A 26,966-nucleotide genomic window follows, 5' to 3' on the forward strand; every position below is an offset into this window, starting at 1 on the left:
AGCTGGGACTACAGGCGCCTGCCACCTCGCCCGGCTAGTTTTTTGTAGTTTTTAGTAGAGACAGGGTTTCACCGTGTTAGCCAGGATGGTCTTGATCTCCTGACCTCGTGATCCGCCCGTCTCGGCCTCCCAAAGTGCTGGGATTACAGGCTTGAGCCACCGCGCCCGGCCTCTCTTTCTTTCTTTTTCTCTCTCTCTCTTTCTCTCTGTCTCTGTCTCTGTGGCTTTCTTTTTATTTTTTTGAGACAGGGTCTCCCTCTGTTGGCCAGGCTGGAGTGCAGTGACGAGATCACAGCTCACTGCAGCCTTGACACCTGGGCTCAAGCAATTCTCCCTTCTCAGCCACCCAAGTAGTTGAGAATATAGGTGTGCACCCCCACGCTTGGCTAATTTTTCAATTTTTTGTAGAGATGAAGTCTCACTATGTTGGCCAGCCTGGTCTTCTGGTCTTAAGCCATCCTCCTGCCTCGGCCTCTCAGAGTGTTAGGATTATAGATGTGAGCCACTGCGCCCAGCCAGAGCAATCTTCAAGTTATGTACCAGTAATTTATATAGCTTTTCTAAAATTTAAGCAAGTACTGAATGGACTATAGTTATTATCTAAAATTTAAGCAAGTACTGAGTGAACTATAGTCATTATATGATTTTTTAAAAAAATGCAGTAGCTTTTGGTAGTACAAGTGTTTTTTGGTTACATGGATGAATTCTATAGTGGTGAATTCTGAGATTTTAGTGCACCTGCTATCAAAGCAGTGTACACTGTACCAAATATATAGTCTTTTGTCTCTTACCTCTTCCCAGACTCCCCTTCTCCAAGTCCTCAAAGTCCGTTATATCACTCTTGTCTTTGCATCCTTATAGCTTAGCTCCCATTTTTAAATGAAAACATATATTTAGTTTTCCATTCCTGAGTTACTTCAATAATGGCCTCCAGTTCCATCCAAGTTGCTGCAAAATACATTATTTCGTTCCTTTTTATGGCTGAGTAGTACTCCATGGTGTGTGTGTGTGTGTGTGTGTGTGTGTATTTATGTATATATATAGAAAATGTTTTCTTTATCCACTCATTGGTCGATGGGTACCACAGGTTGGTTGGTTCCATATCTTTGCAGTTGTGAATTGTGCTGCTATAAACATTCATGTTCATGTATCTTTTTCATATAATGACTTCTTTTCCTTTGGGCAGATACCCAGTAGTGGGATTACTGAATCAAATGGTAGATCTACTATTAGTTCTTTAAGGAATCTCCTTACTGTTTTCCATAGAGGTTGTGCTAATTTACATTCCCACTGGCAGTGTAAAAGTGTCCCCTTTTCACCACGTCCAGGCCAGATCTATTGTTTTTTGACTTTTTAGTTGTGGCCATTCTTGCAGGAGTGAGGTGGGACTGCGTTGTGGCTTTGATTTGCATTTCCCTGATCATTAGTGAGGTTGAGCATTGTTTTCATATGTTTGTCGGCCATTTGTATATCTTCTTTTGAGAATTGCCTATTCATATCCTTTGCCCACTTTTTGATGGGATTATTTGTTTTTCCTTGCTGATTTGTTTGAGCTTCTTATAGATTCTGGATAGTAGTCCTTTGTTAGATGCGTAGTTGGCAAATATTTTCTTGCATTCTGTGGGTTGTCTGTTTACTCTGATGATTATTTCTTTGCTGTGCAGAGCTTTTTAGTTTAATTAGGTCCTATTTATTTATTTTTGGTTTTGTTGCATTTGCTTTTGGGGTCTTAGTCATGAATTCTTTGCCTAGACCAATGTTCAGAAGAGTTTTTTCAATGTTATCTTCTAGAATTGTTATGGTTTCAAGTCTTAGATTTCAGTCTTCGATCCATCTTGAGTTGATTTTTGTATAAGTTGAGAGAAGGGGATCCAGTTTCATTCTTCTACATGTGATTTGCCTGTTTTCCCAGCAGCATTTACTGAATAGGGTGTCCTTTTCCCAATTTCTGTTTTTGTATGCTTTGTAAAAGATCAGTTGGCTGAAAGTATTTGGCTTTATTTCTGGGGTCTTTATTTTGTTCCATGGATCTAAGTGCCTATTTTTATACCAGTACTATGCTGTTTTGGTAACTATAACCTTGTAGTATAATTTGAAGTCTGGTACTGTGATGCCTCCAGATTTGTTCTTTTTGCTTCATATTGCTTTAGCTATTTGGGCTCTTTTTTTGTTCCATATGAGTTTTAGGATTGTTTTATTCTAGTTATGTGAAAAATGATGTTGTTATTTTGATGGGAATTGCATTGAATCTGTAGATTGGGCAATATGGTCATTTTCACAATATTGATTCTTCCTATCCATGAGCATGTGTCCATTTGTTTGTGTCATCTATAATTTATTTCAGCTGTGTTTTGTAGTTTTCCTTGTATGGAGCTTCATCTCCTTGGTTAACTATATTCCTAGGTATTTTATTTTATTTTTGTAGCTGTTATAAAAGAGATTGAGTTCTTGATTTGATTCTCAGCTTTGTTGTTGGTGTATAGCAGTGCTACTGATTTGCATACATTGATTTTGTAACCTGAGACTACTGAAATTGTTTATCAGATCTAGGAATCTTTTGGATGAGCCCTTAGGATTTTCTAGGTAAACGATCATATAATTGACAAACAGCTCTAGTTTGACTTCCTCTTTTCCAGTTTGGACCCCTTTGTTTCTTTCTCTTGCCTGATTGGTTTGGCTGGGACTTTCAGTACTGTGTCGAATAGAAGTGCTGAAAGTGGGCATCCTTGTCTTGTTCCAGTTCTTAGGGGGAATGCTTTCAACTTTTCCCCCTTCAATCTGAAGTTGGCTGTGGGTTTTTCAGATATGGCTTTTATTATTTTGGGATAAGTCCCCTCTATGTCTAATTTACTGAAAGCTTTATTTTTTATCATAAAGGGATTTTATCAAATGCTTGTTCTGCATTTGTTGAGATGATTACATAGTTTTTGTCTTTAATTCTGTTTATGTGATATGTCACATTTATTGACTTGCATATGTTAAACCATTCCTGCATCCTTGGGATGAAACCGACTTGATCATGATGTATTATCTTTTTCATGTACTGTTGGATTTGGTTAGCTAGTATTTTGTTGAGGATTTTTGCTTCTATGTTCATCAGGGATATTGTTCTGTAGTTTTTTTTTGTTATGTCCTTTTCTGTTTTTGGTATTAGTGTGATACTGGCTTTATAGAATGATTTAGGGTGGATTCCCTCTTTTTCTGTCTTTTGGAATAGCATCAATAGCATTGGTACCAATTCTTTGAATGTCTGTTAAAATGCAGCTGTGAAACCTTCTGGTCCTGGGCTCTTTCTGATTCAATCTCTCTGCTTGTTATTGGTCTGTTCATGGTATCTATTTCTTGCTATAGCTATTATACGACTAATCCAAGGTACCAAAAAGCATTTTGCATGATTTAGCAGGCCATCCTTTTTCCTTGTGTCCTAATGAGGAAGTTTTTTGACCCTTCATAATTCTCTTAACAAGGATTTTTAGCTCCTCCTCCATCATTTTGTAAAATAATGATGATAATTTAAAACTTCCATCAACGTATTAAATTTTCAAAATGAACCAACTAAAAACTACAAAAATCTCAAAGTTTGAGTTTTAAACTGAATATTTGAAGCTAATATAGAAATTTTTGATAAGAATATCGGTGCGGACATATAAAACTCAAACCTTCACAGCTAATAGTGATGTCTATTAGCATTTTTAAGAGTGCTAATGCAAGGTAAGCTCTCTTTTTTTTTTTTTTGAGATGGGAATTTTTGCCCTGTTGCCCACACTGGAGTACAGTGGCATGGTCTTGGCTTACTGCAGCTTCTGCCTCCTGGGCAAGAGATTCTTTTGCCTCAGCCGCCTGAGTAGCTGGGATTACAGGCATGTGCCACCATGCCCAGCTAATTTTTGTATTTTTAGTACAGATGGGGTTTCACCATATTGGCCAGTCTCGTCTAGAACTACTGACTTTGTGATCTGCCTGTCTCAGCATCCCAAAGTGCTGGGATTACAGGTGTGAGCCACCATGCCTGGCTGCAAGGTACTGTTAATGGCTTTTAAATAATATTTAACAGAGAGTTCACACAAGTTAGTCCAATGTAGTTAGTGTTAGTGTCCAATAATATATGAACATACTTCAAGACAATTGCTGCTACATTTTCAATGTAATTATTAATTGTGGTCTGAAAAAAACACATAAATGCAAGTGAGACTAAAAGTTGTGTCACAAAAAGAAAAAAAAAAAGAAAATAAATCCAATGGATCAATTAATGCTGTCAACAGAACAGGCAAGAATGTAACATTACATGTAATTTTTGTTTTCAAAAAAGACACTAAAATGCCACTGGATTAAAATGTATTTATGATGATTATTATTATTTTTGAGACAGGGTCTTGGTCTGTCACGCAGGCTGGAGTGAAGTGGTGCAATCATGGCTCACTGCAGCCTTGAACTCCTAGGCTCATGTGATTCTCCTGCCTCAGCCTCCTGCCTCAGCCTCCTGCCTCAGCCTCCTGACTGTGACTGCAGGTGTATGCCGCCATGCCTGACTGATTTTTAAATTTCTTTTGCGGTGACAGGGTCTCCCTATGTTTCCCAGGCTGGTCTCCAACTCCTCGGCTCAAGTGATCTTCCCACCTTGGCCTCCCAAAGTGCTGGGATTCCAGGTGTGAGCCACTGCACTCCACCAGACTGTAATTTATTCAGAACATCTTTAGTGTTCATTCGCAGAGATCTTGATCTGCTCAGTAATGCCTTCACAAGATCGATTATAGCCATCTTTTGCAGTGAATGGGTAGGCTGGTCTTCCTATGGTAGTAGGGGGCAGTCTTTTTTTTTTTTTTTAAATCTTCACGTTTTATTTACTTATTATTTGCTTTTTAAGTTATACATTGAACCAGGAGCGGTGGCTCATGCCTGTAATCCCAGCACTTTGGGAGGCCGAGGCAGTCGGATCATGAGGTCAAGAGTTCAAGACCAGCCTGGCCAACATGGTGAAACCCCATCTCTACTAAAAATACAAAAATAAGCTGGGCTTGGTGGCACGTGCCTGTAATACCAGCCAATTGGGAGGCTGAGGCAGGGGAATTGCTTGAACCCAGGAGGCGGAGGTTGCCATGAGCCAAGACTGGGCCACTGCACTCCAGCCCGGCAACAGAGCGATACTCCGTCTCAAAAAAAAAAAAAAAAAAAAAAAAATTAAATTATACGTTAAGCTCTGTGATACATGTGCAGAACGTGCAGGTTTGTTACCTAGGTATACAAGTGCCATGGTGGTTTGCTGCACCCATCAACCCGTCATCTAGGTTTTAAGCCTCACATGCATTAGGTATTCGTCCTAATGCTCTCCCTCCCCCTTGATCCCCACCCCACAACAGGCTCCAGTGATGTTCCCCTCCCTGTGTCCATGTGTTCCCTTTGTTCAGCTCCCACTTATGAGTGAAAGCATGTGGTGTTTGGTTTTCTGTTCCTGTGTTAGTTTGCTGAGAATGATGGTTTCCAGTTTCATCTATGTCCCTGCAAAGGACATGAACTCATTCTCTTTTATGACTGCATAGCATTCCATGGTGTATATGTGCCACATTTTCTTTATACAGTCTATCATTGATGGACATTTGGGTTGGTTCCAAGTCTTTGCTATTGTAAATAGTGCTTCAATAAACATACGTGTGCATGTGTCTTTATAGCAGGATGATTTATAATCCTTTGGGTATATACTCAGTAATGGGATTGATGGGTCAAATGGTATTTCTGGTTCTAGATCCTTGAGGAATCACCACACTGTCTTCCATTATGGTTGAACTGATTTACACTTCCACTGACAGCGTAAAAGCATTCCTATTTCTCCACATCCTCTCCAGCATTTGTTGTTTTCTGACTTTTTAATGATCACCATTCTAACTGGCGTGAGATGGTATCTCATTGTGGTTTTGATTTGCATTTCTCTAATGGCCAGTGATGATGAGCTTTTTTTTTTTTTTTTATATGTTTGTTGGCTGCATAAATGTCTTCTTTTGAGAAGTGTCTGTTCGTATCCTTTGCCCACTTTTTGATGGGGTTGCTTGTTTTTTTTCTTGTAAATTTAAGTTCCTTGTGGATTCTGGATTTAGACCTTTGTCAGATGGATAGGTTGCAAAAATTTTCTCTCATTCTGTAGGTTGCCTGTTCACTCTGAAGATAGTTTCTTTTGCTGTGCAGAAGCTCTTTAGTTTAATTAGATCTCATTTATCAATTTTGGCTTTTGTTGCCATTGCTTTTGGTGTTTTAGACATGAAGTCCTTGCCCATGTCTATGCCGTGAATGGTATTGCCTAGGTTTTCTTCTAGGGTTTTTATGGTTTTAGGTTTTACATTTAAGTCTTTAATCCATCTTGAGTTAATTTTTGTATAAGGTGTAAGGAAGGAACCCAGGTTCAGCTTTCTGCATATGGCTAGCCAGTTTTTCCAGCACCATTTATAAAATAGGGAATCCTTTCCCCATTGCTTGTTTTTGTCAGGTTTGTTGAAGATCAGATGGTTGTAGATGTGTGGTGTTATTTCTGAGGCCTCTGTTCTGTTCCATTGGTCTATATATCTGTTTTGGTATCAGCACCATGCTGTTTTGGTTACTGTAGCCTTGTAGTATAGTTTGAAGTCAGATAGTGTGATGCCTTCAGCTTTGTTCTTTTGCTTAGGATTGTCTTGGCTATATGGGCTCTTTTTCAGTTGCATATGAAATTTATAGTAGTTTTCACAAGATAAATTACAGCCAACTTTTGCAGCAAATGGTTAGGCTGGTCCTCCTGTGGTAGTAGGGGGCAGTTTTGTTTTTCTTTTATTTTGAGACAGTCTCACTCTATCACCCAGGCTGGAGTGCAGTGACATGAACTTGGCTCACTGCAACCTCTGCCTCTGGATTCAGGTGATTCTCCTGCCTCAGCCTCCTGAGTAGCCAGGATTATAGGTGCCCACCACCACACCCAGCTAATTTTTGTATTTTTAGTAGAGATGGCATTTCACGATGTTGGCCAGGCTGGTCTCAAACTCCTGACCTCAAGTGATTCACCTGCTTCAGCCTCCCAAAGTCCTGGGATTAGAGGCGTGAGTCACCGAACCCGACCCTCTTTGCCCATTTTTAAATTGGGTTATTTATTATCTTGCTACTGAGTTGTTTATATGTTATGGATATTAACCATTTATCAGTTGTATGGTTTGCAAATATTTTCTTCCAGTCTGTAGGTTGTCTCTTCACTCTGTTAATTATTCCTTTATTGTGCAGAAGCTTTTTAGTTTGATGCAATTCCACTTGTCTGTTTTCGTTTTTGCTGCTTGTGCTTTCAGGATCATATAAAAAAATAATTGCCCAGACCAATGTCACAAAGCTTTTCCTCTATGTTTGCTTCTAATAGTTTATAGTGTTGGCTCTTACATTTAAGCCTTTAACTCACTTTTTAATTTTTTTTTAATTTTTAATTTTTATTTTATTTTAGACAGAGTCTAGCTCTATTGCCCAGGCTGGAGTGCAATGGTGCAATTTCGACTCACTGCAACCTCTGCCTGCCAGGTTCAAGAGATTCTCCTGCCTCAGCTTCCCGAGTAGCTGGAATTACAGGCATCTGCCACCACGTCCAGCTAATTTTTTGTATTTTTAATAGAGACGGGGTTTCACCATGATGGTCAGGCTGGTCTCGAACTCCTGATCTAAGGTAATCCACCCACCTCAGTCTCCCAAAGTGCTGGGATTACAGGCATGAGCCACTGCTCCCAGCCCAACGCTTTTGATTTTTGTATTTGGTTTGAGATAAAGGCTCATTTATTCTTCTGCCTGTGGATATCCAGTGTTCTTAACACCATTTGTTAAAAAGACTGTCCTTTCCCCATTGTGTGCTCTTGGCACCGTTATTGAAAATTTGTTGATTGTAAATGCATGGGGTCATTTCTGAGCTCTCTATACTGTTCCATTGGTCAATATCTCTGCTTTTATGCCAGTGTCATGCTGTTTTGCTGACTATACCTTTGTAGTGTATTTTGATGTCAGGTAGTGTGATACCTCTACTTTTATTGTTTATGCTCAAGATTGTCTTGGCTGTTTCAGGTCTTTCGTGACTTCATAATTTTAGTATTGCTTTTCCTATTTCTGTAAGAAATGCCATTGGGATTTTGGTAGGAATTACATTGACTCTATAGATCACTTTGAGTAGTATGGACCTTTAAAAAATATTCTTTCAATCTATAATATGAGATATCTTTCCCTTGATTTTTGTCTTAATTTTCTTTCATCAATGTTTTATAGTTTTAGTGAGCATATTTTTCACCTTCTTGGTTATATTAACCTGTAAGTATTTTATTTTTTGATGCCATTGTAAATGGGATTAATTTCTTTTTCAGATAGTTTGTCATTAGTGTATAGAAATACAACTAATTTTTATATGTTCATTTTGTATTCCGTAACTTTACTAAATTTGTTTATTAAATTTAATAACTTTTTTGTAGAGTATTTGTAACAAGTTTCTTATGTATATGATCATGTCAATTGCAAACAGGGACAATTTTTTTCTTTATTTTTAACTTGGATGCGTTTCTTATCTTTTTCTTGCCCAATTGCTCTGACTTGGACTTTCTGTACTGTGTTGAATAGAAGTGGTGAGTGTGGGCATCCTTGCCTTGTTCCTAATTTTAGTGGTAAAATAAATTTTTCACCACTGGGTATGATGTTAACCAGATACTTTTTATTTATGTTCTTTATCATGTTGATGTAATTTCCCCGTATTTCTAGTTTGTTGAGGGTTTTTAATCATGAGTGGCTATTCCTGTGGCCTGAATGTTTGTGTCTTGCTATTCATATGCTGAAGCCATAAGTTGAATTCATATGTTGAAGCCTAATTCTTTGTGTGATGGTATTTGTAGATGCGACCTTTGGAAGGTGTTTAGGTCATAAGAGTGTGGCCTTCATGAATAGGATTACTGCCCTTAGACAAAGCAAAATGATGGTTGCTTATGAACCAGAAAATAGGCTCTCACCAGATATTGAATCTGCTTGCCCCTTGATTTTGGATGTCACAAGTCTTCAGAACTATGAGAAATAAATTTCTATTGCTTGTAACTCATCCAGTCTATGTTATTTGTTATACCAAATAAGCTAAGACAGATGTTTAATTTTATTAAATGCTTTCTTTTTTTTATTGATATGATCATGTTATTTTTATTCCTTATTCTGTTAATGTGGTACATCACATTTATTGATTTGCATATGTTGAGCCATCCTTGTGTGCCAGGAATAAAGCCCACATGGTCATGGTGTATGATCCTTTTGTGCTATTGAATTTAGTTTGCTAGTATTTTATTTAGGATTTTGGATCTATGTTCAATAGGGAAATTGGCATGTAGTGATCTTTTCTCATGGTGTGTTTGTTGGGATTTAGTGTCAGGATAGTGCTTGCCTCATACAATAAGTTTGGAAGTATTCTCTCCTCTTCAATTTTTTGGACGAGTTTGAGAAGAATTGATATTAATTCTTCTTTAAATGTTTGGTAGAATTTGCCTGAGAAGCCATCAGGTCCTGGGCTTTTCTTTGTTAGGAGGACTTTGATTACTGATTCAATCTCCTTACTCATTATAGATCTGTTTAAACTTTCTATTGCCTTATGATTCAGGCTTGGTAGGTTGTATATTTCTAGGAATTTATCCATTCCTTCAAGGTTATCGAGTTTGTGAACATATAATTGTTCACAGTAGTCTCTTATGACCCTTTTTATTGCTATGGCATCAGTTGTATGTTCTTTAATTTATAATTTCACTTATCTGTTGTTTCTGTTGTTTCTCCCTTTTTCCTTGGTCTACCTAAAAGCTTGTCAATTCTTTTTTTTTTTTTTTTTTTTTTTTGAGGCAGAGTCTTGCTCTGTTGCCCAGGCTGGAGTGCAGTGGCATGATCACAGCTCATTTCATTCTCCACCTCACAGATTCAAGTGATTCTCCTGCCTCAGGCTCCTGAATAGCTGGCATTACAGGCATGTGCCACTACACCTGACTGATTTTCATATTTTTAGTAGAGACAGAGTTTCACCATGTTGGTCAGGCTTGTTTTGAACTCCTCACCTCAGGTGATCCACCTGCCTCGACATCCCAAAGTGCTGGGATTGCAGGCATGAGCCACCGCGCCTGGCCAAAGCTTGTCAATTCTATCTTTTTGAAAAATCAACTTAATTTCATTGATTTTTTTCCTATTCTCTATTTGATTTATTTTTCTGTGATCTTTATTATTTTCTTCCTTCTACTAACTTTAGGTTTAGTTTGTTCTTTTATTTCTCATTCCTCGAGGTGTAAAGTTAGGTTTTGTAATTGAAATCTTTCTTTTTGTTTTAAAGTTAGGTGTTTATCACTCTGAACTTCCCTTTAGTACTGCTTTTGCTGCCTCCCAGTAAGTTTGGTATATTACGTTTTTGTTTTCATTTATCTCACATTATTTTCTAATTTCTTTTTTTATCCACTGGTTGTTCAAGGGTGTATTGTTTAATTTTTACATATGTATGTTTTTTCCAGTTTTTCTTCTGGTATTGAATTTTAGTTTCATTCCATCGTGGTTGGAAAAGATTCTTGATATAATTTCAATCATTTTAAATTTGTTAAGACTTGTTTTGTGACCTAACATGTGGTCTATCCTGGGGAATGGTCCATGTGTGCTTGAGAAGCATGTATATTCTGCAGTAGTTAGCTTGTGTATTTTGTGTATGTCTGTTAAGGCTGTTTGGTCCATAGTGTCATTCAAATGTACTATTTCTCTCTCTCTCTCTCTTTTTTTTTTTTTCCTAGTTGTTCTACTTGCTATTGAAGGTAGGATTTTGAAGTTTCTTACTATTGAATTGCTGTTTATTTCTCCCTTCAGTTCTGTCATTATTTGCTTTATATATTTAGATGTCTGATGGGTGTGTATATAATTAGTTGTTACACAATATAAATAACCGATGGGTGTGTATATAATTAGTTGTTACAACTCCTGGTGAAATGGCCATTTCATCATTATATAATATCATCATTTGTTTCTTGACTTAAAGTCTATTTTGTCTGATATTAGCATGTCATTCTGCTCCCTTTTGGTTGCCATTTTCATGGAATAGCATTTTCTGCTCCTTTACTTTTAGCCTAAGTGTCAGTAAATACAAAGTGGGTATCTTGTAGACAGCATATAATTGGATTTTGTATTTTTATTAATTCTGCCACTCTGTTTTGAGAGTTTACTTCTGTTTACATTTAAAGTAATTATTGACAGAGCAGGATTTACTACTGCCATTTTGTTAATTGTTTTCTGTTCGTCATGTAGGTCTTTTGTCCCTCTTCTCTTGCTGTCTTCCTTTGGGTTTTATTGTAGTTAATTTTTGTATTAATATGCTTTCATTCTGTTCTCTTTTTGTGTATACAACTTCTAAAGGTATTTTCTTTGTGTTTTCCACAAAACATCTTATAATTATCATGGTCTATTTTAAGCTGATAACAACTGAACTTAAATCACATACACCCTATACTTTTATTCCCCATTACATGTTTTATGTTATTTGCAGGGGCCATTGAAAGCAATATGCTAAGAATAGATAAGGCTCAAGGACAGTATCTCTAGCTAGTTGCACTTTTAATGAACTCCAGTAGTCAAGGACAGTATCTCTAGTTGAACTTTTAACGAACTCTAGTAGGCGCCAAGAAGGCAGACAAATAAGAAAGAGCTTAGAGACAAGGAACTAAGCAGAAAGTTACATCTGGGTGCAGAAAGTTTGTTTTACATTGTGTTATTTTTGCTGACGTGGGGTTTATGGAGTATAAATAAAGTGAGGCGGAGGCTCTAGGCGCGGCCGCCATGTTCTCTGTTTGTCTTTGTCTCTTGTGTCTGTTCATTCTCCACCACCACCACCGCGGTCCTCAATAGTTATTGATTCACAATTTACAGTTATTTATATTGTGTATCCAGTAACATAATTTTAGCTATATTTTTAATATCTTTGTCTTATAACTTTTATATCATACCTGGCATTAAGGACATGACAAAATCACTTTTAAAATTTCTTTAAAATTTATTATTTGGCTGTTAGTTTTTCAGTATTACTCCTGCACATACTTTAAAGAGTCAAAATAGTTCCAAAAAGCTCACTGTTAAAAAAACAACAATTTCCACATACACTATGGTTTTGGCTTCATTTCCCCTGCTCTTGACAGAACCACTTTCAGCTCTTTCAATTCTCTATCTGTTCAAATTACGTAATAATAATTTTGCTACTTTTTGATTTTTGTTTTAGCACTGACTTCCCACCATGGAAGGTGGAGATTGATCTCTTTTTCAGTTTTCCTTTTGCCACATAGTAGCACTCTTTTACCCCCATTCACTCCTCATGTTTACGTGATCATTTTGGTTAGATCAACATTCAGTATTTGCATTATTCTGACTACATAAATGAAATTCAGCTGAGCTGAATAATATACTTTTACTTTTCCCTGTACCCAGGGAAATGCAGGTAATTAATAGAAACTTGGGGTTGGGTGTGGTGGCTCACACCTATAATCCTAGCACTTGAGAGGCTGATAGGGCAGAATTGCTTGAGCCCAGGAGTTCAAGACTGGCCTGGGCCACAAAGTGAGACCCTGTTTTTATTTTTAAAGTTTTTTTAAAAAAGAAATTATGGGTATCCTCTTGAGGTTGTGGTCTAAAGGTGAATAATTCCTTGATAAGGTCTAAGCTGCCCTAGTCCTTGGTTAGTTGCAAGAGATGAGACTTGAGTAGAGCTTAGAGAACCTCTGTCTGGGTCATGCTGGATGACTGAGTTATATATCTCCTGTCTTTCCTACCCCCTCTCTCTCCACCTCTTTTTTGCCCTCAGCGGATAGCAGGCTCCAAGCTCTCTCCCAGGCTCCAGTATTTTGGTCAGTCACTGAGTGGGGGGCAGGACCTCACAATGGATGGACTGGTGGACCTGACTGTAGGAGCCCAGGGGCACGTGCTGTTGTTCAGGTGAGAATGCCTTTTGGAGTCAACCAGACATTCTCCTTTGAAGGAATGTTTCTTGTTTGAAGGTCCCTGATGGTTTTCTGGTGTCCCTGCAGGTCCCAGCCAGTACTGAGAGTCGAGGCAACTATGGAGTTCAATCCCAGGGAAGTGGCAAGGAATGTATTTGAGTGTAATGATCAGATGGTGAAAGGCAAGGAAGCTGGGGAGGTCAGAGTCTGCCTCCGTGTCCAGAAGAGCACACGGGATCGACTAAGAGAAGGTGAGTCTCAAGAGGTTAAATGACCGAGGACATGAATGGGTGCTGCAATCCACTCTGCCCAGCCTTCTGGTTGTCCTGAACTGAGTTCTCATAGGCTCTGACAACTTTCTCCAAGCCTTACCTGAATGAGCAGGCTGTTGCCCTGCTGGGTGGGGAAGTCCAGTGGACCTCCCTAAAGAGGTGGGCATGTGGCACTTTCTTACTCCCTCAGTTCTCCGGAGAACTGAGGTCCCCATGCCTGTGAACAAACCATGTTTTTGTTTTTTAATAAATGGAGAGAAAACCTATTTGGGGAGATTGAATTGATGAAGCTAAACAGAAATTTACAAAGCACTCACATACACATTTTATCACTGGTGACTTCTTCCCTTGTTCCTATTCTCAAAGAGTAGAATTGTGTTTGGGGTAGGAGAATAGTGATGACAATACTAAGAATAACTATCTCTAGTAGTGACAGTAGTAGGAATAACTGTCTCTAGTAATGACAGTACTAGAAAGAATTGTATCCTCTTTAAAGGTAAAATTATTAGCTGGGCATGATGGCAATTTCTTGTAGTCTCAGCAACTTGAGAGGCTGAGGTGGGAGGATCATTTGAGCCCAGGAGGTTGAGGCCAGCCTGGGCAACATAGAAAGACCCATCCCTAAAAAATAATTACCTTTCTAGGAGCAGTTTTTCTGGGCTGAGGAGATAGCATTCCAGATATGAGGGCAGCCAGCATGGCTAGAAATTAAGAGCAAAATGTTAGAGAGTAGGGAATTGAAGAAGAGTTACCCCCAAACCTACATAGAAATCCCCCTCTACTCTTTGGCTGACTCCTAAGACATGAATGCCCAGGTCAGTACTCCAAGAAACCCAGTAGAAAACAGCAACTGAAAAGCCAAAGAGCTGATCAGAGAATTTGGCAGCTCCCCAGTGCTGGTGGGACAGAGATTTGAGAGGCCTTGGTAAATGCCTTGGTTTTTCCATTGAGACAACTGACTAGCAACCAAGAGAAACAATATACAATAGAAACAGACCCACAGGTGATTCAGAAATTAGAGTGATTGGATAGGAATTTTAAAAAGGTAACTATAATTAATATCTTCAAGAAAAAAGGGAAAGGATGAGAACTTCATCAAAAACCTGGAATTCATAAAATAGAGTCAAATGGAAACTCTAGAACCAAAAAACGCAATGACTGAAATGAAGAATTCAGTAAATAGATTTATAGCAGATTAGAAGCAGAACAGAGAATTAGTGAACTAGAAGACAAGTCATTTGAAAGAACGAAAAATACAGAAAAACATCATAAGAGATGTGTGGGTTATGGTGAAAGATCTAACAAACATGTAATTGGAATTACAGAAAGTGGTGGTGGGGGAGGAGAGAGAGAGAAAGAGACAGAGAGAGAGAGAGAAAGAAAATAGGAAAGATGGAATAGGAAAGACAGAATAGGAAAGATGGAATAGGATGGAATAGGAAAGATGTTAAAGAATTTCCAACTTCACTTGGGAGTCGCCCCAGGCCAGGGGGCGACACCGCGTCCCCTCCCTTAGCCTAGCCGCCACCCAGCTTTAGGGCCTAAGGGCAAATCAAGCGCCCGGTCCTCCCGGCGCCGAGTGCGCGGCCCGCCCAGGCCCTTGGCCACCGTCGCCGCGGGGACAGGCCGCGAGCCACAGAGGCCTGGTGCGCGCCCCACCCCTGAGCCCGCAGTAGGAGCGGCCTCAGCCCGTGAGCGGGGAGTCGTCCCCTTAGTCCTCCCTCGCACTCAGAGGGCCGCTGGGGCGGGGCAGGCCTTCGGGCCGAGGGCCACCCGGGCGGTCGAATCCCTCAACTCCCGCGGGTGGCCGGGCGAGGGAAGGAGCCGAGTTCGGTTTCCTCAAAATCATAAAAGCAGGAAAACGCAAGACAAAGAAATCCAACAAGGCTAGTGATTTCAGCGATATGGAGAATTGGCCAACGCCAAGTGAATCAGCAAACACTGGATTTCAGAGTGTCCTCAGCCAAGGAAATAAAAAGCCACAAAATAGAAAAGAAAAAGAAGAGAAGGTTGAAAAGAGAAGTAACAATGAGAGCAAAGAAAATCTGGAAACAAAGTTAAATGGTCCTGGTGAAAATGTCAGTGAGGATGAGGCTCAGTCAAGTAATCAATGAAAGAGAGCTAATAAGCACAAGCGGGTACCACTCCACTTAGATGATGTAAGATCAGAGAGTCAAGAAAGACCTGGATCCTGGAACAGCTCAAGATGTCAACCTGAAGCAAATAAACCAACACATAACAATAGGAGAAATGATACACAAAATTGGAGGTGAGACAGAGAAAAAAAGAGATCAAGATGAAGTTTCTAGTGTGAGAAGTGAGGGTGGTAATATCCGAGGTTCCTTTAAAGGTCGAGGAAGAGGCCGAGGACAGGGAAGAGGACGAGGCGGAGGAAATCCTCGACTGAACTTTGACTATTCATATGGTTATCAAGAACATGGTGAAAGGACTGATCGACCATTTCAAACAGGACTTAATACCAGCATGATGTATTACTGTGATGATGGTACAGGTGTACAGGTGTATCCTGTGGAAGAAGCATTGCTTAAAGAGTATATTAAGCATCAAATTGAATATTACTTCAGTGTAGAAAATTTGGAACGAGACTTCTTTCTTCAGGGAAAGATGGATGAACAAGGTTTCTTGCCTATTTCCCTGATTGCTGGTTTTCAGCGTGTTCAGGCTCTCACTACAAACCTTAATCACATCTTAGAAGCACTGAAGGATAGCACAGAAGTAGAAATTGTGGATGAGAAAATGAGAAAAAAGATAGAACCAGAAAAGTGGCCAGTTCCAGGCCCTCCTCCACACAATGTGCCACCAACAGACTTCTCTCAACTGATTGATTGTCCAGAGTTTGTACCAGGCCAAGCCTTTTGCTCATATACAGTCAGGGTGATGATCTTCTTAAGCTCTTGGATGTCATTTGATCAGAATATGCAGTGAAACAGGTGACTCATTGAAATGCCATTATAAATACTGGAACAAATCCTGCTGCAAAAATGAAAGTGATCAGACTGTCTTCTGTTCAAGAATGTCTATTCCCACCTCCTGGTGGAGGAAGTTGGGCCAACACTGCAGTGGAGATAACCACCTTTGTGATAATGAGAGACAGACCAGAGGACTGCTACTCTTTTTATAGGAGCTGCCTATTTCTGTGTAATTGGCCTGGGCTGCATGGGCTGCTTTTATTCATGGTGGAAAAGTTAATTGTTATTATTCTGGAAATACCGCAAGAGTATGTTTTCTGTTTCCAGAAAACAAACTTGCGTCCAGATGAATAAAGCAGAAAAAGGGGATTGAGTAGCATTTCCCAGATTCTTAAGTACTTTGCTATTTGATTTGCCTTTCAGTGTCCTGTACATTGCAAAACTCAGATATTGTCATGATGTTTCACTTGGACATAAGACTTATTAATGTGGACACTTAAGGGGTAAGGAATTTAAGAACTGGATGAGGATATTTCTTCCTTTACTCTTCAAAATGTATTTTTGATACATCAGTATGAGAGAACGTCCCATCAACAAAGCATCGATGATGGACAGTCTCACAGTATTTTTATCTTATGCTTCTTTGTCAGGCTTCTGCTTCTAATCCCAGTAAGCAAGTTGGACAGGCATTTTAAAAGCTGAAGGAAAGTGACATTATTTTAGCTAATGGTTTTAAATTTATTTTTTGTTAAGATATAATGGGTGATTATATCAGTTAGATTTATTTATTGTATCAACTTGGGTCCAAGATGATAGTTTTAGCCAGCTTGTGAACAGGCATTGGGTATGTTAGCTAAAATAACATATACTTTCTCTACAGGGTAGGTAAGATAGGTCAGTCAAGTTGGTAACCGTTTATGCATACTAATCTGTCCATTAACCGTCCATTAACCATTTATGCATACTAATAAAATTATAAGAATAAAAAAAAAGAATTTCCCCAAACTGGCCAGTTGCAGTGGCTCACACCTGTAATCCCAGCACTTTGGGAGGCCGAGGCAGGTGGATCACCTGAGGACAGGAGTTTGAGACCAACCTGGCCAACATGGTGAAACCCCGTCTCTACAAAAAATACAAAATTAGCAGGTGTGGTGGCACACATCTGTAATCCCAGCTACTCAGGAGGCTGAAGCAGAATCGCTTGAAACTGGGAGGCAGAGGTTGCAGTGACCTGAGCTCGCCCCATTGCGTTCCAGCCAGGGTGACAAGAGCGAAAGTCCATTAAAAAAAAAAATTCCCCAAACTGATGAAAGACATCAAGATTCTTTACAAAATCAAAGCAGGATAAATATGAAGGACATTATATCAACGTATGTTATAATCAAACTGCTGAAGACCAAAGACAAAGAGAAAAAAAATTTAAAGTAGCCAGAAAAATACAGTAAATTTTTTATTGAGTAACAGAATAGCTACCATTTAGTGAGCACTTATTGTATAAAAGGCACTGTGCTAAATAGTTGATAAGCACTGTTTCATTTCCTTTTTACCATTGGGAGGGTGTCATTATTATCATTATTATCCTCACTTTAAAAATAAAGAATGGAGGCTAGGCGCAGTGGCTCACGCCTTTTATCTGAGTGCTTTGGGAGGCTGAGGCAGGTGGATTAGTTCGAGACTAGCCTGGCCAACATGGTGAAACCCTATCTCTATTAAAAATACAAAAATTAGCAGGACGTGGTGGCATGTGCCTGTAATCCTAGCTACTCGGGAGGCTGAGGCAGGAGAATTGCTTGAACCTGGGAGGCAGAGGTTGCAGTGAGCTAAGATTGCACCCCTGCACTCCAGCCTGGGCAACAGAGCGAGATTCTGTCTCAAAAAAGAAAATAAAAAATAAAAAAGAAAGGAAGGAAGGAAGAAGGGAAGGAAGGAAAGGAAGAAAAGGAAGGAAGGAAAGAAAGGAAAGAAGGAAAAAAGGAAGGAAGGAAAGGAAGGAAGGGAGGAAGGAAAAGAAAGAAAGAGAAAGAAAGAAGGAAAGAAAGAAAGAAAAGAAAAGAAAGAAAGGAAAAGGAAGGAAGGAAGGAAGGAAGGAAGGAAGGAAGGAAGGAAGGAAGGAAGGAAGGAAGGAAGGAAGGAAGGGAGACTCAGAGAGTTCAGACAACATACCCCAAGTTACACAGCTGAGAAGCAGAGGAGCTGGGCCTCGAGCTCCCATCTGCCAGGCTCCGAGGTGCAGGCCGCTCACCCGCTGTGCCACCCTGTCCCTTCAGGGCAGATCCAGAGTGTTGTGACTTACGACCTGGCTCTGGACTCCGGCCGCCCACATTCCCGCGCTGTCTTCGGTGAGACAAAGAACAGCACGCGCAGGCAGACGAAGACCTTGGGGCTGACCCAGACTTGTGAGACCCTGAAGCTACAGTTGCCGGTGAGCAGGAGAGTGGCCAGAACCCTGTGTTCTCCAAGCATGGGGTGGGCTTGGGGAGCTAAGGAGGGCAGATCCCCAAATCCTGGCTATCTCTTAGGATTGCATCGAGGACCCAGTGAGCCCCATTGTGCTGCGCCTGAACTTCTCTCTGGTGGGAACTCCCTTGTCTGCTTTCGGGAACCTCCGGCCAGTGCTGGCTGAGGATGCTCAGAGACTCTTCATAGCCTCAGTGAGTCTGGAGTTGGGGTCCTGCAGGGGTGTGGAAGAGACCAGAGGCCAAGGTGGTTGAAATTCATTTTATTTGATTGCATCTAATTTTATTTCAACATTTTATTTTATTGTTTAATTTCACAACATTTGGTTATTTCCTTTCCTTTCATTTGATCATACTCATTTTTTAAAAGTTTCCCTTTGAGAAGAATTGTGGCAATGACAGCATTTGCCAGGATGACCTCAGCATCACCTTCAGTTTCATGAGGTGAGTTTCCTTTCCTTTCCTCCTTGCCTCCTCCAGAGGAGGACCCGTACCATAACCCGCTGTGTTCTCCTCCTGGCCCCCAAGGGAGCCGGGTGTTCCTGGGCTCTGAGGTCCCGTGTGGCTGCCCCTCTACTGTTGTCTCTCATCCAGTGCCTGAGTCTCCGTTCCGCTGAAGCAGGCTTTGCCACAGGGAAGCCCCCAGTGCCCCACCCCCGGCCTGTCTTCTTCCCACAGCCTGGACTGCCTCGTGGTGGGTGGGCCCCGGGAGTTCAACGTGACAGTGACTGTGAGAAATGACGGCGAGGACTCCTATAGGACACAGGTCACCTTCTTCTTCCCGCTTGGCCTGTCCTACCGGAAGGTGTCCAGGCTCCAGGTAACCACATCCTTCTCAGACTCCATCTGACCTTTGCTTCACCGTCCTCATGGCTGGAGGTGGACATCACCGCCTTTGCCTCCCTTGCCTTCCAGAACCAGCGCTCACAGAGATCCTGGCGCCTGGCCTGTGAGTCTGCCTCCTCCACCGAAGTGCCTGGGACCTTGAAGAGCACCAGCTGCAGCATAAACCACCCCATCTTCCCAGAAAACTCAGAGGTCAGAACTCCTGGCTCCTCCCCTCCTTTTTTCTTTGATTTCTTTGGGGATTCTTTTCTTCTTCTTCTCTTCTTTAGTAGTGATTCCTTTTTGTACAAAACAGCTTTATTGAGATATAATTCACATACCATCCAATTCACCTATTTAAAGCATACATTTCAAACTCAGCACAGTGGCTCATGCTTGTAATCCTAGCACTTTAGGAGGTCGAGGCAGGAGGATTGCTTGAGTCCAAGAGTTTGAAACCAGCCTGGGTGACATGGCGAGACCCTGTCTCTACAAAAACTGTAAAAATTAGCTGGGGGTGGTGGTGCACACCTGTAGTCCCAGCTACTTGGGAGGCTGGGGTGGGAGGATCTTCTAAGCCTGGGTGGTTGAGGCTGCAACGAGCTATGATAACACCACTGCACTGTAGCCTGGGCAACAGAGTGAGACCCTGTCTCAAAAATAAATAAAATAAAATAAAATAAAGCATACAGTTCAGTGGCTTTGAGCGAATTCACAGGGTCTTGCATCCATCATCATGATCCATTTCAGAACATCTTCATTACGTCACAAAGAGCCTCTGTTCCCGTTGGCCATCAACCCCAATCCTCCCATCTCCCCCAGCTCTAGGCAACCACTAATCTACTTTGCGTCTATAGATTTGCCCATTCTGGACATTTCATATAAATGAAATAATACCGTATGTGATCCTTTCGCTAGCATAATATTAAGCAAGGACTTAGCAAGGATCATTCACATTGTTGTATGTGTCAGTACTTCATTGCTTTACATTTAAAAAAAATTTTTAATATATTTTTTGAGATGGAGTTTCACTTCGTCACCCAGACTGGAGTGCAATGATGCAATCTTGGCTCACTGCAACCTCCGCCTCCCAGGTTTAAGCGATTCTTGTGCCTCACCCTCCCAAGTAGCTGGGGTTACATGCGCCTGCCACCATGCCCGGTTAATTTTTGTATTTTTAGTAGATACAGGGTTTCGCTATGTTGGCCAGGCTGGTCTCGAACTCCCAACCTCAGGTGATCCACCTGCCTCAGCCTCCCAAAGTGCTAGGATTACAGGCGTGAGCCACCATGCCGGGCCTTCATTGCTTTTTATTTGGTGAACAATATCCTGTTGTATGGATGGACCATATTTCATGTCTCCATTAATCAGATGACGGGCATTTGGGTTATTTCTTCTCTCCTATTTCTATCATTGCTTCTCCTTTCTCCCATTCCAGGTCACCTTTAATATCACATTTGATGTGGACTCTAAGGCTTCCCTTGGAAACAAACTGCTCCTCAAGGCCAATGTGACCAGGTGCTCTCTGCCAGTCTTCTGCATGCAGTTGCCCTTCTGAGGCCCCAGCTCCTGGCCCAGGGTGGGCCTTTGCCCTTTGCCCACTGGTTCTCCCTTCAACGCATTTGTTCACTTAGCAAACACTCACTGAGCACCTACCACGTGCTGGGTCTTGTGCTGAGTGCTGGTGGGACAGTGGTGGATCACACGTTGGTAGTTCCTGCCTTCTCAGAGATGATAATTTAGTGGCAAAGACAGGCAAGAAAACTAGCCATTAATCTTGCATCTCAAATCCAGTATGAGATGCAAGATTAGATGGCGGATGGCCAGTGTTCTTGGGAGTCTGGTGTTCAGAGAAGATTCCTAAAGAAAATATATTTAGGAGCTGGATGTGGTGGCTCAGCCCTGTAATACCAGCACTTTGGGAGACTGAGGCAAAACAATGACTCGAACCCAGGAGTTCAAAATCAGCCTGGACAACATATCAATACCCTGTTTCTACAAAAAATACAAAAATTAGCCAGGCATGGTGGTGCATGCCTGTAATCCCAGCTACTCAGGAGGCTGAGGCACAAGAATTGCTTGAGCCTGGAAGATTGAGGCTGTAGTGAGCTGAGATTGTGCCACTGCACTGCAGCCTGGGCAACAGAGTGAGACCCAGTCTCAAAAAAATAAAAAATAGATAAAATAAAAATAAAAATAAAAGAAAATGAAAGGGGGAAAAAAAAGAAAATATATTCAGACAAAGCAAAAGCATGAACTGAGGGCGGGCATGAAGATGGAAGGCAGGAAGCAGATACCAGGGATGGGAAGATCAAGGTGTGTTTAAGAGTGGCTTCAGCATGAAATGCAGGGTTGAAGGAGCTGGTGGTGGTTAGATACAGGCCATGTCCCAAAATGGCTGATGGGTGTTGCTAGGGATTTGCAGTTTCGCCTCTGGGAGTGACATAATCATATTGGCATGTTAGAACGATCACTCTTCAGGAGGGCTGACCATTGGGGTGGGAGCAGGTGTGAATTCAGGGACCAGTTAGAGGAAGGTGGCTGTAGACATCCAGGTGGAGAGGGATGGGCCTGGGCTAGGCAGGGGCAGGAGTTGGAGAACAGCGGGGTTTCAGACCCAGAGATAACAGGACTTGGTGGCTGATTGGAGGCAGGGAGTGAGGGAGAGGGAGGAGGAAAGACTGTCCATTCTCAAGAGCTTGCTGGAGCTCTCTCTTTCCCTCCAGTGAGAACAACATGTCCAGAACCAACAAAACCGAATTCCAACGGGAGCTGCCGGTGAAATATGCTGTCTACATGGTGGTCACCAGGTGCTGGCTTCAGGACTTTAGCTGAGCCTCCCTTCTGGGCTGGACATGACTGATCTGTGTGCATCTGTGCATGTCTGTGTGTGTGTGAGTCTGAGGATCTATGTGCATGTGTATGTGTGCATGGTGTGTATGTGTGCATGGGTGTGTGTGAAGATCTATGTGCATGTTTGCGTGCATGGATGTGTATTTGTGCATGTGTGTGTCTGAGGATCTATTAGCATGTGTGTATGTGTGCATGGGCATGTGTTTGTGCATGTGAGTGGGATCTATGTGCATGTGTATGTGTGCAAGGGTGTGTATTTGTGTGTCTGAGGATCTATGTGCATGTGTGTATGTGTGCATGGGTGTGTATTTGTGTGAGAATCTATGTGCATGTGTATGTGTACATGGGTGTGTATTTGTGCATGTTTGTGAGTGTGAGGATCCTTGTGCATGTATTTGTGCATGTGTGCCTGAGGATCTGTGTGCATGTATGTGTGCATGGGTGTGTATTTGTGCGTGTGTGTGAGGATCTATGTGCATGTGTGTGTGTGCATGGGTGTGTATTTGTGCATGTGTGTGTGACAGGATCCATGTGCATGTATGTGTGCATGGGTGTGTGTCCATGGGTGTGTATTTGTGCATGTATGTGTATCTGAGGATCTATGTGTGCATATGTGTGTAAGTGAATGAGTGTGTATTTGTGCATGTGTGTGTCTGAGGGTCTATGTGCATGTATATGTGCATGGGTGTGTATTTGTGCGCGTGTGTGTGTGTCTGAGGGTCTACGTGCGTGTGTGTATGCGTTCGTGGGTGTGCATTTGTGCATGTGTGTGTAAGTGGCCCAAATGGACACGCACTGTGTGTCCAGCACACATTGCTTCCCCCATCCCCCTGCACCCTACCACATCTCCACCCCCCAGGCCTTCATACCCATTACCCATGTGCCTGTTCGCTCCTTACACACTTAGCCTGAGACACCCTCCCAGGGCACCCATCATGTTTTGTCACCTCCTGTCCCTTCTTTCTCCCTTCAGCCATGAGGTCTCCACTAAATATCTCAACTTCACGGCCTCAGAGAATACCAGTCGCGTCATGCAGCATCAATATCAGGTGGGGAGCTGGGGCATCTTGGTCCCGAGAAGGAGGCTGGGGAGGAAAATCGATGGTAGACAATGCAGAAACAGGGATGGGAAATGTGCGCAAGGCGCCTGTGGTGTGCCAGACTTGGTCCACGCTGCTGTCAGTATGCACACATGCACGCACGTATGTATGTGACATGCACGCACGTAATTATCTTGTGTTACCTTCGTAACGACTCTGTGGGGCGCTGTCATGATCCCCAGTTTACAGATGAAGAAACTGAGGCTCAGAGAGGTTTACAGAACACGCCCGAGGTCTCCCACCGAGTAAGTGGGAGACCTAGGACTGGAGACCAGGCCATGTGGCACTGGAATCAGGAAGGGGCAGGACGCCTCGGCCTGTGGCCTGCCCCGTAGGGAGGGGAGGCTGATTTTCCAGGCTGGTGGGGGAGGAAGGCCAGAGCCCTGACCCCGCCCTCCCCGGTGCAGGTCAGCAACCTGGGGCAGAGGAGCCTCCCCATCAGCCTGGAGTTCTCGGTGCCCGTCCGGCTGAACCAGACGATCATATGGGACCGCCCCCAGGTCACCTTCTCCGAGGTGAGCGGAGCTCGGCCTGACTCCCACAGCGCCCTGCGCCTTCCTCTCACCTCTGTCTCCGCTGTTGGGTTTTGGAGCCGCTCCCCCTCCCTCCTGGACCCAAGCCATCTCACCTCTTGCGAGACGGGCCCTGGTGCCTTCATCTCTCCCCTTTCTCAGTGCGTCTCTTTCCTCAGAGCCTCTCGAGTACGTGCCACACCAAGGAAAGATTTCCCACCCCTCACACCGACTTTCTGGCTAAGCTTCGGAAGGACCCAGTGGTGGTGAGAAGCTAAATCAGTCCCAGGGCCATATGGAGACCCAGCGCGCTTCCCTGCTGCAACCTGTATGGTCTCTGAGCACACGGGGAGGGGTGTTCTTTGCTTTCTGCTTCCTTACCCGTCCCCTCCTCTCCTGCGTTCCCCAGAACTGCTCCATCGCTGTCTGCCAGATAATCCGGTGTGACATCCCGTTCTTTGGCATCCAGGAAGAATTCAATGCCACCCTCAAAGGCAACCTCTCGTTTGACTGGTACATCAAGGTGTGTGGGGTCCTGATGCTTCGCCGGGCACAGGCGTGGTGCTCAGGGGCCCAGGTGCAGTGCACACCCGCTCTCTTCCACAGACCTCGCATAACCACCTCCTGGTCGTGAGCACAGCTGAGATCTTGTTTAACAATTCCACGTTCACCCTGCTTCCGGGACAGGGGGCTTTTGTGAAGGCCCAGGTACCTGTCTTGGATGCTGAGGAACTATTGGAGGGAGAGGGGTGGGCTTGTGGAGATCTCTGGGGGAGGGGAGAGAGAGACACAAAGAGAGAGGGAGAGAGAGACACAGCAACAGAGAGACATAAGGAGAGAGACAGACATAAAGAGAGACAGAGACAGAGAGATAGAGACAGAGGGAGCAACAGATACAGAGACAGACACAAAGGAGAGAGAGAGAGAGACAGAGACAGTGAGAGATGGAGATAGAGACAGATAGAGATAGAGACAGAGAGATACAGAGCGAGACAGAGACAGTGAGAGATGGAGATAGAGACAGATAGAGATAGAGACAGAGATACAGAGTGAGACAGAGACAGAGACAGGGAGAGATGGAGATAGAGAGGCAGAAAGAGAGAAAGATAGAGGACAGAGAAACCGAGGGAGGAGGGAGAGGAGGGAGAAGAGGTGGGGGAGGAGGACTGAGGGCTGGGATTCTGGGGGACTTGAGGAGGGGTTCCCCACTTGATTCAGGGGTGCACACGGTGTGAATGGGGAACCCCCAGAAATCCGGAGTCGTCTCCCCTGACTTCCCTCCTTCTTCCCCCAGACGGAGACCAAAGTGGAGCCGTTCGAGGTCCCCAACCCCTTGCCGCTCATCGTGGGCAGCTCTGTGGGGGGGTTGCTGCTCTTGGCCCTCATCACCGCTGCGCTGTACAAGGTGCTCCCCTCCGTTCCCCCACCCCTCCCTTCCTCCTCTCGGGCCTCGCACTGCAGCGCCGTGCCTCGGTGTCTCCAGCGGGGCTGCCAGCTCTGTGACTGGGGCGAGTCCGGGAGTCTCTCTGCGCCTCAGTCTCTTAGGGAGGGTGGCCAGGTTCATGCGCAGGGCGCGCTGAGAACGCCCCAGGTACAGACTCCACCAAATGCGTAGTCGCCCTCCTTGTTGTAGTTTCTGTTTCTCTCCAGGCCGTGAAGCGGATGTCACTCTCCTCCCGCCCCGCCCTCCTGGGTCCCTTCTGTCTCCGCTGCGCGCTCTGGGACCCGTGCTGGCCCTCCCGCCCCCTCCCCCTGGTCTGCGGAGTCGCCCGCTCCCTGGCTGTTGTCACCCTCACTGCCCTCCTCTGCCCCGCAGCTCGGCTTCTTCAAGCGGCAGTACAAGGACATGATGAGTGAAGGGGGTCCCCCGGGGGCCGAACCCCAGTAGTGGCTCCTTCCCGACCGACCGAGCTGCCTCTCCGTGGCCAGCAGGACTCTGCCCAGACCACACATAGCCCCCAGGCTGCTGGACACACCGGACGGTGAAGTCTCCCCGAGACAGGACCAGCTCGGGCTTACATTTGTGTGTGTGCAAGTGTGTATGTGCATGTGTGTGAGTGTGTGCAAGTGTCTGTGTGCAAGCGTGTGCACATGTGTGCGTGTGCGTGCATGTGCACTCATGTGTCCACGTGTGTGTGCAAGTATGTGTGTCCAAGTGTGTGCAAATGTGTGTAAGCGTATGTATATGTGTGTGCATGTGTGTGAGTGCATGTGTGTGCTCAGGGGTATATGGCTCATGTGTGTGACTCAGATGTCTCTGGCGTGTGGGTAGGTGGTGGCAGCGCAGCCTCTCCGGCAGAAGGGAACTGCCTGGGCTCCCTTGTGCGTGGGTGAAGCCGCTGCTGGGTTTTCCTCCGGGAGAGGGGACGGTCAATCCTGTGGGTGAACACAGAGGGAAACGCAGCAGCTCCTCTCCACTGAAGGAAGTGGGACTTCCTGTCGCCGGAGAGCCTGCGGGGCCTGCGGGAGCCAGCGCAGCTTGGATGGAGATTCCGTGAGAAGCCGTGGGTGGAACCAGGAGCCTCACCAAACCCACTCCACACCAGCGCTGATGCCCAGTAAAGATGTCCACTGAGGAATGATGAATCTCCCTTTATGGATTCATTTATTATTTCAATGTGACTTTAATTTTTTCAATGGATAAGCCTGTCTACGGTACAAAAATCAAAAAGCATTCAAGAGTGTACAGTGAAAAGTCTCCCTTTCCAGATATTCAAGTCACCTCCTTAAAGGTAGTCACGCTTGTGTTTTGAGGTTTCCTTCAGATTCCAGGTGATGTGCAAATGTACGCACGTGTGCACACACACACACCACACATACACACACACGTTTTTTACACAAATGGTAGCATACTTTATATTGGTCTGTATCTTGCTTTTTTTCACTAATGTTTCTCAGACATCGGTTCATAGTGACATAAATTACTTTTTCATTCTTTTATACCGCTGCATAGTATTCCATTGTGTGAGTGTACCATAGTGTATTTAACCAGTCTTCTTTTGATATATTATTTTCAATCTCTTGTTATTGCATCAATGCTGAGTTAATAAATCAAATATATGTCA

At 43.4% G+C, this 26,966-nt stretch overlaps 1 protein-coding gene and 1 pseudogene across 2 annotated transcripts in view; both read left to right on the forward strand.

The window, feature by feature from the left end:
- ITGAM (integrin subunit alpha M) overlaps nt 1-26,966 on the forward strand; it is an 87,136-nt gene extending 60,170 nt beyond the window's left edge. For both annotated transcript variants that reach the window (XM_010362268.2, XM_010362269.2), the window contains exons 15-30: nt 12,818-12,948; nt 13,041-13,204; nt 18,423-18,577; nt 18,675-18,806; nt 18,982-19,055; nt 19,290-19,431; nt 19,527-19,649; nt 20,875-20,954; nt 22,163-22,246; nt 23,263-23,338; nt 23,797-23,904; nt 24,081-24,167; nt 24,311-24,424; nt 24,508-24,609; nt 25,196-25,306; nt 25,718-26,966. In XM_010362268.2, coding sequence (XP_010360570.1) covers nt 12,818-12,948; nt 13,041-13,204; nt 18,423-18,577; nt 18,675-18,806; nt 18,982-19,055; nt 19,290-19,431; nt 19,527-19,649; nt 20,875-20,954; nt 22,163-22,246; nt 23,263-23,338; nt 23,797-23,904; nt 24,081-24,167; nt 24,311-24,424; nt 24,508-24,609; nt 25,196-25,306; nt 25,718-25,789 — 1,755 coding nt within the window. In that variant the 3' untranslated portion in view covers nt 25,790-26,966. The remainder of the gene's footprint in view (nt 1-12,817; nt 12,949-13,040; nt 13,205-18,422; nt 18,578-18,674; nt 18,807-18,981; nt 19,056-19,289; nt 19,432-19,526; nt 19,650-20,874; nt 20,955-22,162; nt 22,247-23,262; nt 23,339-23,796; nt 23,905-24,080; nt 24,168-24,310; nt 24,425-24,507; nt 24,610-25,195; nt 25,307-25,717) is intronic.
- On the forward strand, nt 14,893-16,341 carry LOC104661592 (annotated as a pseudogene).

The sequence above is a fragment of the Rhinopithecus roxellana genome, chromosome 20 (genome assembly GCF_007565055.1).
Source record: "Rhinopithecus roxellana isolate Shanxi Qingling chromosome 20, ASM756505v1, whole genome shotgun sequence".
NCBI lineage: Eukaryota > Metazoa > Chordata > Mammalia > Primates > Cercopithecidae > Rhinopithecus > Rhinopithecus roxellana.